This window comes from Tachypleus tridentatus, chromosome 4, assembly GCF_004210375.1.
Source record: "Tachypleus tridentatus isolate NWPU-2018 chromosome 4, ASM421037v1, whole genome shotgun sequence".
NCBI classification, from domain to species: Eukaryota; Metazoa; Arthropoda; class Merostomata; order Xiphosura; family Limulidae; genus Tachypleus; species Tachypleus tridentatus.
In genome coordinates this window covers 77,640,759-77,654,969 of record NC_134828.1, presented here as the reverse complement: position 1 = coordinate 77,654,969, position 14,211 = coordinate 77,640,759, and the positions used below count along the sequence as shown (strand labels likewise).

Here is a 14,211-nt window from a genome sequence, read left to right as displayed (position 1 = left end):
CATCACATTATAACGCCCCCACGGCTGGGAGGACGAGCATGTTTGGCGCGACTCGGGCGCAAACCCGCGACCCTCGGATTGCGAAGCGCACGCCTTAACGCGCTAGGCCATGCCAGGCCTGTTAAAATTTGATAAATTGACAAAAAAATGGAAAACATCTTGGGTTAAAAAGACAGTGAATTACGAGTGTTTGTTAAACAACAACAAGAATTAGAGAGGGAAGAGTGCAGGCAGAGAAGAAAGTAAGGAAGGAAAATAAATAAAAAGAATGAGTGCACATAGAGAGAAAGAAGAAAATTAGGAAAGGGAGGGGCTGGAAATATAGAGATAATGATAATACAAACTGATAAAAAAAAAGAGAGAGGAGAGACAAGAAATAAAAAGAACAAGAGCACAAACTGAGATTGTAAAACTCACCTAACTGAAAGAAGAAAGAGCTAAGAATAACAACGGAGTCGGGACCAGCCAACCCAACCTGATGAACATTAAAAATGACATGGATACTTTTTTGGAAAGATATGAAAGATTCGTCCACAATAAGAATTGGAAAAAGGAGGAAAGGCAATCTGTCTCAACCCACAAGTATATGCAGGCATGACGTCAAAAGATGCCATGAACCATAACAAGTTGAAAGTGACTTAACTGAAATGAATTTACTGAAGAAGGTTTTCATTGGACATTCGGAAGTCAAGTCCAACATCGAAGAAACTGTATTTCAGTTTGTAGTACGTTTGCAGCAATATTTCACCAGATAGACTGACACGACCAGCTGTGAAAATAGTTTTGAGGGACTGGGAGACCTATTAGTGCGAGAACAGTTTATGATCATGTGTTCAACTGCCATGCACTGTTTTAAAAGGAGAGAGCACCAAAAGAAGTAGGGAAGATGATCAAGCTGGTAAAATAGTACAGGGTGTTCAAAAAAGTCACTGTGCACTTATATATTTATTAACAGACATGTTTCAATATACACCCTTGTGCAAATTAATTGCAACAAGACGGAAAATTACGATTTTTTTCAATATTTTGCGTTTTATTTCTGAGAATCCAAAAATAACTCACAAATTAATACATGATATGACCGCCTTTATTTTTCATAAGATAATTAATCCGCTTTGGCATCGAGTCCACGAGTTGACTGCAATCTTTACTAATATTGGGATCGCGGTACCACACCTCAATTATGGCTTCAATCAGCTTATCTTTCGTAGTACAGTCTCTTCCCCGAAGTCTTTCTTTACAAATCGCCCAAAGATTTTCAATAGGATTTAAGTCCAGAGAGTTTCCAGGCCAGTCCAGCACCTTTATTCACATTGTAGTCATAAAATTCTTCACAAGTTTCGATGTGTGGCACGGAGCTAGATCTTGCTGAAAAATGCCAGATCCATCTGGAAATCTCTTTTTATATTCTTGAACGATTCTTCTCTGCAAAACTTCGATGTACTGTGGTCCTCGCGTCATACCTTCTATGATATGTAAGCCTCCGACCCCATAGTAGCTGAAACAGCCCCAAAACATCTTTTTTCAAGGGATGTTTTACGAACTGATTGATGCGAGATTTTCGAAGTTTCTCACCTGTAGATCTGCGAACATACAGACTTCTTTGACCTTGTACGAAGAAATGAGTCTCGTCACTGAATAACACCTTCCTCCATTGTTCTTGCGTCCAGTTCTTGATGGCTGAAAGACGACTGATTAGCAGTAAAACAAATAGCCTCATTTTTGAGAAAAGTCTAACGCAATTTCGAATGACGTAATATTCCTCAAAAGTTTGTCATATATCCCAAAAATAGATCGACCGTACTGCAAAACACAGCTAATGACGGCCTCTGTGTGAAAAAATGACTATTAAAGGAAATCAGCGGGTTCAGCGAGCCTACACCGGTCGCCATGCTGAAAATATTGTAAAATGACCATTTGTTTCAATTAATTTGTATAAGTATGTAGAATACAGGAGGTAAATATCAAATACAATTATAAACAATGTTGAAAGTGACCCCCGTTGGCATCAATACAGGCTCGGATCCTTTTTATTTTGTTTATAAACACCGCTATCAGTTGCTGGCTTGAAATAGATAGAATAGTAGTAAGAATTTAGAGGAACTAGACACGAAAAATTACCGAAACAGATATAGCTATTGGGAGATCTCAAAGGAAAAGAAGGAAGCAAGATATCAAACCTCTTGAAGTCTCAAAGTAGTTTCACGGGAGTTGAAGGAAGTGCAGATGATAGACCCTTCACAACAGAAACTCTGGGACAGTACTCGGGAGAAAGTCAAGCACAATACAAGATGGAAAGAAAATAACAAAACAGATATCGGGAAGAAGTATTAAACCGGACTTATCAAAATAGTTTTATTAGTGAAGCCAAAGACAGTCAGAAAAACTTCTATAATAATAAAACCAATGGCCGACATTTCAATGTTGGACAAAAGGTTTTAATTCTGCTACCTACATACAACAACAAATTCACCAGGCAGTGGAAAGAACATTTCACAGTACAGAAAAAGACCAACAGAATGTACTATAAAGTGAAAGTGAATGGGATGACTAAATTCTACTGTGCCAATCTGTTGAAGAGGTACTTTGAGATGGAATAAGACCTTGCAGGCGTTCCTATTAATGTAGAAATGAACATAGCAAAAAGACCACAACAGGTCGTTTCGAGACTAAAAGACGTAAATTTCACAAAAAAAAAAAAAAAACAGGATGAACGAGGATGCACATTCGTTTCACATAATTTTCTTCCCTTTTTTTCAGTTTGTTTTTATTTTTGTTAACAAACAGAAGAATAAAAAAAATGTTCATTGTGGTAAATGAAATAATAATTTGATTTAAGAGTTTTTTTAAGAGTAAAAACAAACAAAAAAGTCCGTGCATGAGACTGATATATTGAACAAATTGTAAAATACTTTATTGAAATAAGTTTTTTAATCATTTCGCAATTTCCTTCTGTCTTATAATAGTAGTGTAAACATGGCGGATGGTAATGGGATGATAATTATTGACGTTACAACAACGTCAGGAACAACTAACAGTGAACACAATTCCAAACAGAAAATGGCAACAGAGAAAGATAAAGTAGCACGTAATAATGAAGGTACTGAAAGGGTAGGTTTATTTCGCAAAAATGTAATCATTTATTGATAATACTGTTGTACAAGGCCAATTGAAACATTAATCCGAGGAATACTGGCATACACATAATTATTCATATATTCCAAAGTTAGAACTTTTGTTCTAATGCAGTAGTAGGAGAGTTTAGAAGTGTCGACTTCATATCAGTTTTTCATAGTTAAGCATTTTTGACCGTTTTCAACCAGACTTTAAATATATCCTTAGGCCCATCATGAGAGTTTCCAAAGGGGCTTATGTTTTGTATGACTAATAATTACACTTTGTGATTACACTTAATAATTAATAATTACACTTTCTCTATATGAGACACCATCTATTATGTGTATCCACCATGATTTTTGACTGATCTCCATCTCGTGCAAAGTTGACATGCACCTTATTGGTTTTTCAGTCTCCTGAAACTGATATGGGAATTGATATTTAAATCTGATCTCCCTTGTCACGTCCACCAATTACACACATGTTCCAGCTATTAATCCGTTGATCTGTACCATATTACAAAAACACCCTTATAGCACTCTAGGCAGTGAGATAGGGGTCTGTTGTTCAAATTTGACACCTTTACTCACTCCAGTATTTACTGTGGATCCTTTGTCTGTGTGTCCATCTTTTACACTTCCACTTTGTTTTTTTCTTCTTAGGACCCCTGTAAAGTGATATGAGAAGGTAAACGTTTAGATATTATCCCCTGTTTTTTCCTCTATCAAATTTTAAAGATACGTTATAACACAGAGCTGAAAAATGGCATAAAGTTGTCAACTATTAGATCTGGCACCCTATATCATTTTGAAATGACTTATATTTTCTCCTTGCTGTGTGTGGGTGCATTGACTTTGGTAGTATATACGTATTAAAGTATGATCAAATGTAATCTTGACAGTACTTATATGTAGAAGTTAACTCATTCAATTATAGTCTAATGATATCAACCCAAAGGTTGTACCAGGAAACTTAAACTTTAGCCTAACAACGGACCATACATCCTTTCAATGTTCTTTACCAATCATAGAGAAGATTAAAATTATAAACCCACCCTTTATTTTTCAGGAAATATTTGATTTCTCCTCATAAACTCTTATGAGGTACCAGTCTCCAATACAGCCAATGATATCTCATTCCATAATATAATCAGAATATGTCAGAAAAATGAAATTGTTTTAACTAGGGATAAGTCTTTCTTTACTAAATTGAACTTCTCTTTTCCTGTTGTTTTGAAAATACAGCAGAAATATTTAGAGAACTTTCTCTTCTCAGCCCAGAATAATCATGTAAACTCTTATAATATCATTTTTTTCCCTTTTCTCAAAATAAAGAGAAAAAAAAAGAAAAGAAAAATAAGTGATATTAACTCCCTCTATAAAATAAAAAACATCCTTACTGTGAACTGTATCTAATGAATCAGTATCCTTTCTATGATAAGGAGATTAAAATTGTTCCAAGTGAAATTTATTTATAACCATTTTGTTGATTTCAAACATTTAACTTATGGTCTAACATTGAAATAACCAGCTTGTAACTCAAGAGGTGATACTTTGGCAAAGCATGATCACAGTTTTAACCTCTTTGTGGTGATGGTATACTTGTGTCTGTATTTATATTAGATATTTTAAGTACATGAATATTAATCATATAACATTATTATATGCTTTTATGTTGATACCATTGAAGAAGCATAACCACAAGTTGTAGTTGTTAAATTAATCCAGTTTCAGAACTCTTTAAGTTTGTTTGATTGTTTTACACCTATCTAAGAACATTTCTTACAATAATAACTCTGTAAAAAAAAAAAAAATCAATTGGACAGAGATTATATCCTATTGATGTATCTTTTGTGCTGGTCTGGTCGTGTGCTGCTTGATACAATAAGTTTCTTGTTGTAGCATTTGCAGAATGAACATATCAAAAAAATGAATGTTTCCCGTAATTGTAAATAGCATTATAGTAGATTAACAGAGTGAGGTAAATTAATGTAATAAAAACTCTGAATTATATGAGTGATAAGTTTTCGCCATGTTGAATAAAATTTTCATTTAGAATGGTAGATTAAAGTAATGGCTTTGAATCAGGTAATTAAATAAAGTGGTAAAAGTAAACCTAAAGTTCATGTTCAACTGCTGCCTTGTAAGTTTCCTACTAGCTCTTACTGTGTGCTTTATTTTTTGCTAAAAATGACTTAAATTAGCATTCAGTATTCTCAAAAATTACATCTTAATAAGCTAACTATATTTCCCATTGAGGACGTCATTATAGTAAACTGCTTTTGATCATTACTGAAAATTTTGTGTATTATATAAAGTTTGTAACATTATCACGTGAATTATGATGTTTATTGATATTTTAGGCAGGGTAGACACTGTAGAACTGAAGTTTGCAATGGACTGTTTTAGTCTTGTTTTTTTGAGTCTGATATAGTAAATTATCTACTGCATATTTATTATCTTCAGTTACCTTAAGTTATTACAATAAGTATTATATTTAAATTTTATATTAATATTTGTGTTCTATTTTCTTAAGACTGCATATAGAGACAAAAGGCTACGTCAGCTGAGAAAGGAGACTAAAGGACAAGCATCGAAGTTTCTAGAGAATTGGAATCCAGAAACAAGCAACAGAGAGACACGGAAGATGACCAGAAAGATTTATAATGAAAAGTAAATTTTTTTAATACTTCAGTTATTTGTAACTGTCAAATGATATGTTAGTTTAAGAATTTAGAAATAGCTTGTTACTTTAAATATACATGTACATATATTTGTACAGGTTAGTTAAATGACAATCCGTCAACAAGTGTTTTCGTTTTGTCTCGCATACCTACATATTAGGTCAAGTCACCATTAGGAATGGGAAGAATTATTGTTATTTTATTTTCATATTTTATACACATGAACAAATTCCTCATTAATTTAGTTTGTAATTTTTCCAATTTCAGTGCAATTAAACTTGAAAAAATGGTATCACTCTGAAAGTAATATTTGAATTTGATGTACATAACTATTTATTAATTATAATGTAATTGTTAGGGATAACAAGAGAAATGTTGGTCTATTTTGGCTGTTGTAACCTCCAAATTAAAATTATTAAATAAATAAATAATTTGTTTAAAAAAATCTTAAAGCCATCTTTTATTGTTCATGCAGTTATTAAGTGTTTTGTTAAACTCACATAAAGTTACTGCATTCACAACTTCTGAAACTAACCCATTTCTTTTAGAAACATAACAGTCTTAACTGAAGATGATTCCAACTTTGTCAAAATTTATATTTGTGTCCCCAAGTCCTAGTATTCTCACGACTAAGCATGAGAAAAGATTGTGCATCAACACTGTAAATTCTCTTTACAATTTTATAACCTCAATCAGATCCCCTGTAACTCTTTTTTTTTAAGATGATATTATTTCAGAGGTCTTAATCTCTCCTTGTATGAAAATCCCCTTCATTCCAGGTGCCACTCTAGTAACCCATCTCAGAATCCTTCCATACAATTCTCTGTTCTTTCTAAGTTAAGGAGTCCAAGACTGAATTCCATACTTCAAATGTGCCCTAACCAGTGATTATACAATGAAATTATAGCCTCTCTAGTTTTCTTGATTTCAAGAATACTATACTAGATTATCCAAAGGTATCTAGGACCATGCCCCAATATCCTGAACTAATTACTTGTTAGTTAATTTTCTGGTGTTATGTAACTATTACTTTGTGTTGTAGAATTTTAGAGTGTTTATGGTTTTATATATTTTTATATTTTAGGTCCCCTCGGTGTGAATTCCTGTACGTGGTGAGGAGACCTCCCAGGGAAGGTTCTGTTCTATCTGGTTACCTTCTCTGGGATCTAAACATCCACCCACGTGTTTGCCGTGCGTGGCGACCCGTGAAGGGGAGGAGAGGATCCTGGTGGTTGAGGGTCCAACCCTAACACACCACTTTGGCCTCAATTCCTGTAGGCGGGCAGCCTTTGGGTGGCCCCCCTTGGGTCAATCGGCTGGTCCACTTGGGCTAGAGTCAACCAAGTACCAGTGTTGGAAGTTCTCAATGAGTGTTGTGGACATTGTGCCTGATGCTGGTGTTTGGGTATAGTGCTCACGAAACCCTGGCGTTGCTGCATTGTCTTTGCGTGACTTTGTAGTCGTCCCCTTGTAGGGCTCCATGGTGGGTGGGGTCAGTGGGTACCGAAATTTTTCTTTTCCCATGGATCCTCTAAAAATTTAAATAAAATTGTAAAAAACAGTCAATGGGTAAGTGACCACGTCTTGAATACTCAGAACAGCAATCTTCAACATCAGTAACACCGCGTACCTCATTTTCTTATATTACATTCTCTTTGGAAAAACCTTTAGGGCAAATGTCCCCTTTTTTATTCAAAAGGGACTAGAGGGACTTGCTGGCTCTCAAAGTCAGTAAAGAAACTTCGATCTGGTGACATATTGGTTGAAACATCCACATCCCAACACAGTGAACTCCTCTTGACAATTGGGGATATACCTATTGAGGTTACACCCCATGCTACCTTGAATTCTTCACGAGGAGTTATTGTTGAAAGGGATTTGAAGAACGTTCCTGAGTCAGAGATTCTCGCTGGTCTCTCCACTCAAGGAGTTTTTGCAGTGAGGCATCTCCACTCACAAAGATGGAGTTACACTGCCAACAAATACCCTTGTTTTAACATTTACTTCACCACGTGCACCTGCCACCATCAAGGCAGGTTATCTCATTGCAGGGTTGACCATACATACCAAACCCTCTTGATGTTTCCAATGTCAGAGATTCGGCCACTCAAAGAAATCTTGTCGTGGTTCCCTGACATGTGCTCGTTGTGGAAGCAAGGACCACGATGCCTATGACTGTGACATCAACCCACATTGCATAAACTGCAATGGTTCTCACCCTTCCAACTTTCATTCTTGCCCAAAATGGTTGGAGGAAAAAGAGGTGCAGCGTTTGAAAACGACACATGACATTAGTTATCCTGAGGCTCGGAAATTGCTGTCCACAATTCCATCTCGGACATATGCTGCTGCACTTCATTCCACAACTACAGTGGGAGTGCAGACAGATCTCTCTGTGACTCCAAGAGAATCGTTTTCAAAACAAATGAAAAGCCTTTTGACCTCCGTGGTTAAAAAGGTTGATGAATTGACTTCCACACCCATCTCTGTTCCTCCCATACCTTCCAACAAACCTCAAGATCCATGTCCTTCAGTTTTAAATACAGGCATTTCTTCTGATACATCTTTTCTCCCACCACAAGAGACAAAACAATTCTTCGTTTGTGTCCTCAGTCACTGGATTCCCCTTCCAATAACAAAAACCTGCCCACCCGACCCAGAGCAGGATCCATGGTGTTTAATAGACCTCCTCCGACTAAAGACAGTAAAGAAAAAAGACATGGTCGTAAACCGAAGGGTTCTCCAGCCACTTCACCTACCAGTTCTTAAAAATGGCCACCTTGATACAATGGAACTGTCGAGGTTTACGTTCTAATCTGGATGATATCAAAACGCTGATTGCTTCCTACCATCCTGTTTGTCTTTCTTTACAATAAACATTTTTCAAAACTGCTGATACTGTCTCCATTCGGCAGTTTTCTCTGTACAGAAATGACAGGTTGTGTGATGGTCGAGTACATGGAGGGGTGGCACTGTTGGTTGATCAACACGTGCCCACCCTGTCTTTGTCACTCAACACACCCTTGGAGGCTGTAGCCATCTGTGTTTCCTTGGGTCATACCATCACTGTTTGTTCTCTGTACCTGTCCCCTGGAGAGACATATGATCAATCAGATTTTGATGCTCTCGTTGAACAATTGCCATCTCCATTTCTAATCCTAGGGGATTTTAATGGACATCATCCCCTCTCGGGAAGTGCTATTATTGATGGGAGGGGCCGATCTGTAGAGCGGATGCTCTCTGATCAGAATCTTTCTCTTTTCAATACTGGTTCTTCCACTTACTTTCATGCACCTAGTCAGTTCTTTACGCTATTGATCTCTCAGTTTGCTCCCCTTCATTATTCTCCCATTTTCATGGAGGGTTGACAGTAATCCACTAGGCAGTGATCATTTTCCGATCCTTTTGAGAGAGACTGGCGTGGTCGATGCCACCCTACCAGCGTGCCCTGGTGGAAGCTGGATCAGGCAGACTGGTCCACTTTCACTGCTCTCGCAGAACTTGATCCTGCCATCGTAAATCAGCCATCAATAGACAACTGTGTAGCAGCGGTAACTGACTGTATTACACATGCAGCTGCTCAGTGTATTCCTAAAACCTCAACACGTTTTCCACGATATCCTCGTCCGTGGTGGAATCCTGCTTGCCACTTAGCACGGAAGGCTCAAAAGCGGGCCTGGGATACTTTTAGTAGATATCCCACACTTTCAAACCGGGTTGCTTTCCAGCGGGCCCATGCACATACTAGGTGGGTAAGGCGTCAAAGCCAGAAGGAATCTTGGATTAAGTTCACAACCAGCATATCTTCTACCACCAGTTCCAAGATCATATGGGACAGGATTGAAAGGTTAATGGGCACTACAATTCTGTCCCCTATTGATCTTACTCTCTGATGGTCAGGAGGTGACTGATGTTGAACATCGCTAACACTCTAGGTGAAAGCTTTTGCCGGGTATCTAGCACTTCTGCTTGTTCCTCCACCTTCCTGGCCATCAAGACTAGGGCAGAGCGATCACCTCTTTCCTTTCGAACTGACTGTTTCTTTGACTATAATTGTCCCTTTACCCTGGTGGAACTAAAAATGGCCCTTCATCGGTCTGCCAGTACGTCTGTTGGACCTGATGATATTCATTATGACATGCTGCACCATCTATCTCCTGCTTCTCTTGATGTCCTTCTGATTGTTTTCAACCGGATCTGGCAGGAGAATGTTTTTCCTGATGCCTGGCACCAGGCTATTATTTTACCTTTCTCTAAGCCAGGGAAAGATCCCAAGATTCCTTCAAACTACCGTCCAATTACTTTGACGAGCTGTCTCTGTAAGACATTAGAAAGGATGGTTAATGCTTGTCTTGTTTGGTTCCTTGAATCAAACAACCTCCTCTCGCCCACCCAGTGTGGGTTCCGTCGACAACACTCCACCACAGACCACCTAATTCGTCTTGAAACATCTATCAGAGAAGCCTTTCTCAACCGCCAACATCTTGTATCAATATTCTTTGACATAGAGAAGGCTTACGACACAACATGGAGGTATGGTTAGTCTTCCTGGCGTGTTATGATCATTACCATTCTGCTACAGGTAGTTCTTTACAACTTTGTTGACTGGATGTCAACATTGGTTTTTATGCCATTTTCTGTTTTAATTGCCGTTTTGCTTTTATTTTCAATTACTTTTACAAATTTTACTCCATTTACTTGACTTTTATCTTTTTACTGGACTTTGGCTGCTCATTATAACGATTTTGCAAAGTGTCTTTTAAAACTTTTATTCTTTTACATTTTGATAATAGCTGCTATGACACATAACCCGGAACCAGGACTGGAAAGACCAACTTCAGGTGACTGACGGTGGTTCTTGAACTTACCTGTTAATCTTCCTGGCGGGTTATGATCATTACCTATTTGCTAGAGTAAATACCTTACAACTTCTTATACTCTGCCTTCTATCTTAACATTGTAGACTAGGTGTCAACATTGGTTTTATACTTTTTTGTTTTACCTTCATTTCCATTTATGTCTATTACTACATTTATTTATTTTTTATTTTTTTTTATATTTTTACCGAATGTCTGGTGCAGATAGCCTCTCTGCTTTGTGCCATAAAACACTAAATCAATCAATCAATCAATCAATATTTTAGGATTTATGAAAAAAGATAATGATTTTAAAATGTTTTATTAAATGAAGTGACTTGTTTTTAATATGTAAAATATGTATTAGTTTCTTCATTGTTCTTGCATAATTACTGACACTTACTAACTTAAATTATGTATGATAAGCTTGTTAATAGTAAAGTGTGAATAAACTTCTTTATTAATTATTAATTAGGTTTAAAAAAGAATAACATTCACCAAATATTTAATATAATATTCCCTTTTTTAAAAAATAAACTTCAAACTGCAGTTATCCAGTAATTCTCAATAGAAAATTTTATAGCTGAGAATTGTTTTGTTATTTCACTGTACTATGTTTTCTGATTTATTCTCTTTTGTTCTGATTTTAATCAAATACTGCAGCTTTCTAGAGACATGAATGTTACCACTAAGTGTTATGAAAATTGCCATTAAAAAGAAATTATAACAGTGTGTTCAATACATTAGGTAGGAGAAGACATACATGTCTTAACAGAGGATATAAAAATAATGATGCTTGTAACATAATACTTGAAAAGCAAACAAATTGCATTGCATTTTAATTTAATTTGTTTTGTAAGAATAACACTTATCAAATGGCCTTTCTTCAACCCTAAGAAGTTATTCTGATATAAACCTTTTAATTAAACAATAGCTTTGTTATTAAATAAACCTGCTATCTGTGTAGTGTTCTTAATTCATGATGAATTTCATATTTAGAAACCAATATTTTACAAGCAAGTATTTTAAAAATATGCAATAGAATAATTAGGAATTCAAATGTAAATATATATATATATGTGTGTGTGTAGTTTTTCTTTTGTTAATTGTGTATTTGTGTAGTTAACATTTTCATGTATTAATATTTCTCTTTTCCAGGTTAGAATACAAGACTATATTTTTATTTCTTTTGATAGTGGCTCATTAAGAAGTACATCACTATAGATTTGTGAACTGATGTTTATATGTATTTGCAGATCAAGAGGACCACAGGTACATGATGAAAGAGGTACATTTGTGAGCCTAGGAAAAAATCTTTGTGATTGTTTAGAAGAAACTTGTCCTGGATGCCATTACCCATGTCAAAAGTGCAAATCTCCTAAATGTGGCCATGAATGTCGTCAGAATCGAAAATGGATTTATGAACAGTTAGAAATAGAAGGGACAGACAAAGTAATCAAACATGTATCAAAAAGTAAAAATGATTAGAAACACCCTATTCATCATCAAACAAGTGTTCAGTACTGAAATACACTACAAGTTTACTGGCAATTAAAACAACATGCATAAAAACACTTCAACAAAGGTGTAATTTATTTGTGTTAACTACCATTTTTATTAATTTTATGGACCCAAAGTTTTGAGAATATTTATATGTACATAAAAAAAGCATAAAACTATTTCCATTTGTGAGTAAGTGTGCCAAAGAGAGTAATTCAAAAATCAAACTGAGTGTGACAATAATATTTTACCTTCATAACATGAAATCCCTCAGAATAAATTTTGACTTGTTTTTATATTAAAGTTTGTAGTGGTTTACTTTTGATTTTGAAATAAATTACTGGTATTGAATGTAAATAAAGTCAATGAATTAATGCTATCTTAGAGGTGACTCGTAAAAGTTCAGTAACGTTTAGAACTAAGTCTTGCCTCATCATGAGTGGGGGTTGGCCACTGGTACACAATTAAATTTTCAGGTAACTTTCAGTATGAAAAAGGATTCTTAGCTAATTTGTTCACTTGTTTTTTTCTTGGTAGTAAAATATGCAGATTGCTATTCATGAGTCAAACAGTTGTGATACATGAATTCCTGTTGTCATACGTGATGATTTATCTTGTACTTCCTGCAATTAATTTTATCATATGTACGTAAAATATTTCATAATCCATAATCATGATTTGTTTATATGTTTCTCATGTTCTATTAAAATTGACAGTACACTTGAAGGAAAGCACTGAAGTATAACCTCTTTACCTGATTTTAAGAATACTGTTCTTGATTGTCTAAAGGTATCAAGGACTACATCCAAATATCCTGAATTAATTACTTGTTAGTGAGAATTTCTGATGTTCAACTTATGCAATTATCAAACAGCTGATGATATGTAACTGTCACCTTGTCTTATTGTGCATATCACACTGACCTTGTACCTTCTTTTACTTCCTGTATGATTTGGGACAGCATTTTGTTTTTATCTTGGAGATTGGAAAATAAAATTGTACAACACTTGTTGAAAGTGATAGAAAGACTTATTATGCATGAAAATGCTTTAATTCAGTGTGTGTGTTTTAGCTGCAACAAAATTAATAATCGTGCCTTCCCTATGTAAAAATAATAAACATTTCCACAGGAAACATAACAGGCTACCAGTGCAAATGATCAATTTGTCCTACCAATTATTTCATGTCTTGTTATAGTAAATGGAAATAAAAATAAGTTAAAATATTTTATTTATTGATCAAACTTACTTTTGCACACTACAGGATTGAAATACTTAGTAAAAGCACATGTGAGATGCGACTTTTTCTGTTATCAATCACCCCTAAAAAAAAAACGAGGAAAAAGGCCTAACTTTGATAATAGACAATTATCATCTGTATTTACAACTTAATTATTGTCAACATATCAAGCCTATGATGCATAGCATCAGTAGTGCATTAAAATATTTTAAGAATCCTTAACAAATATTAAACAAACTTTTAACTTATGTGTGGAACATATATGTATATTTTCTTTATTATTATTATTTAATCCAACTGTCAAAAAGAAGTTAGAATTTAAAATGTTCCGGCCAGTATTTTGATCTGTACCTGATTAAAGTTTGTGCTGAAAAAGGAATATCATGTCTTTCATTTTACCTTATTTTATTTTGATAATTAGTTAATAAGTTTACTATACTTCAGAAGTGCTTTATTTTGAATGTACACTACAATATAGGAATATTTGCTATACATTCATAAAGAACTGTTTTGCTACAAATTAGTTTTGTTGCTTTTTGGGAAGAAAATTTAATGTGAAGTGATTTGTCACATGTGACTTTGCCATTCTGATCATCAAGTTTAGGAAACAATTTTAATAGTGCTTGCAATCAAGTTGTTCTGAAATCGTAGTTCAGTGCATAAAAGTCCTGCAAATTGACTAGTATTTCTGAAATATGCCCTGATGCTATTATAGTTTATTCACAATACTTATTTTTTGTTAATTTTGAGCATTTTCTCTGTTTTACTATTAGTAGAACCCACTTGTTTGATTTTTATTATCAAATATTTTCAAAA

The 14,211-nt window shown here is 35.1% G+C and overlaps 1 protein-coding gene across 2 annotated transcripts; it reads left to right on the top strand.

Annotated features, from left to right (window-relative positions):
- The first annotated feature begins 2,879 nt into the window (after positions 1–2,879).
- LOC143249495 (ARL14 effector protein) lies at positions 2,880–13,771 on the top strand. 2 transcript variants are annotated; one of them, XM_076499424.1, is made up of 3 exons: positions 2,880–3,111; positions 5,653–5,789; positions 11,913–13,771. In XM_076499424.1, the coding sequence occupies exons 1-3, from the start codon at positions 2,977–2,979 to the stop codon at positions 12,142–12,144; spliced, it is 504 nt and encodes a 167-aa protein (XP_076355539.1). In that variant the 5' UTR covers positions 2,880–2,976; the 3' UTR covers positions 12,145–13,771. The 2 variants fall into 2 exon arrangements, with proteins under 2 accessions (XP_076355539.1, XP_076355540.1); XM_076499425.1 differs by having other exon boundaries at positions 2,948–3,100.
- The last annotated feature ends 440 nt before the right edge of the window (positions 13,772–14,211 follow it).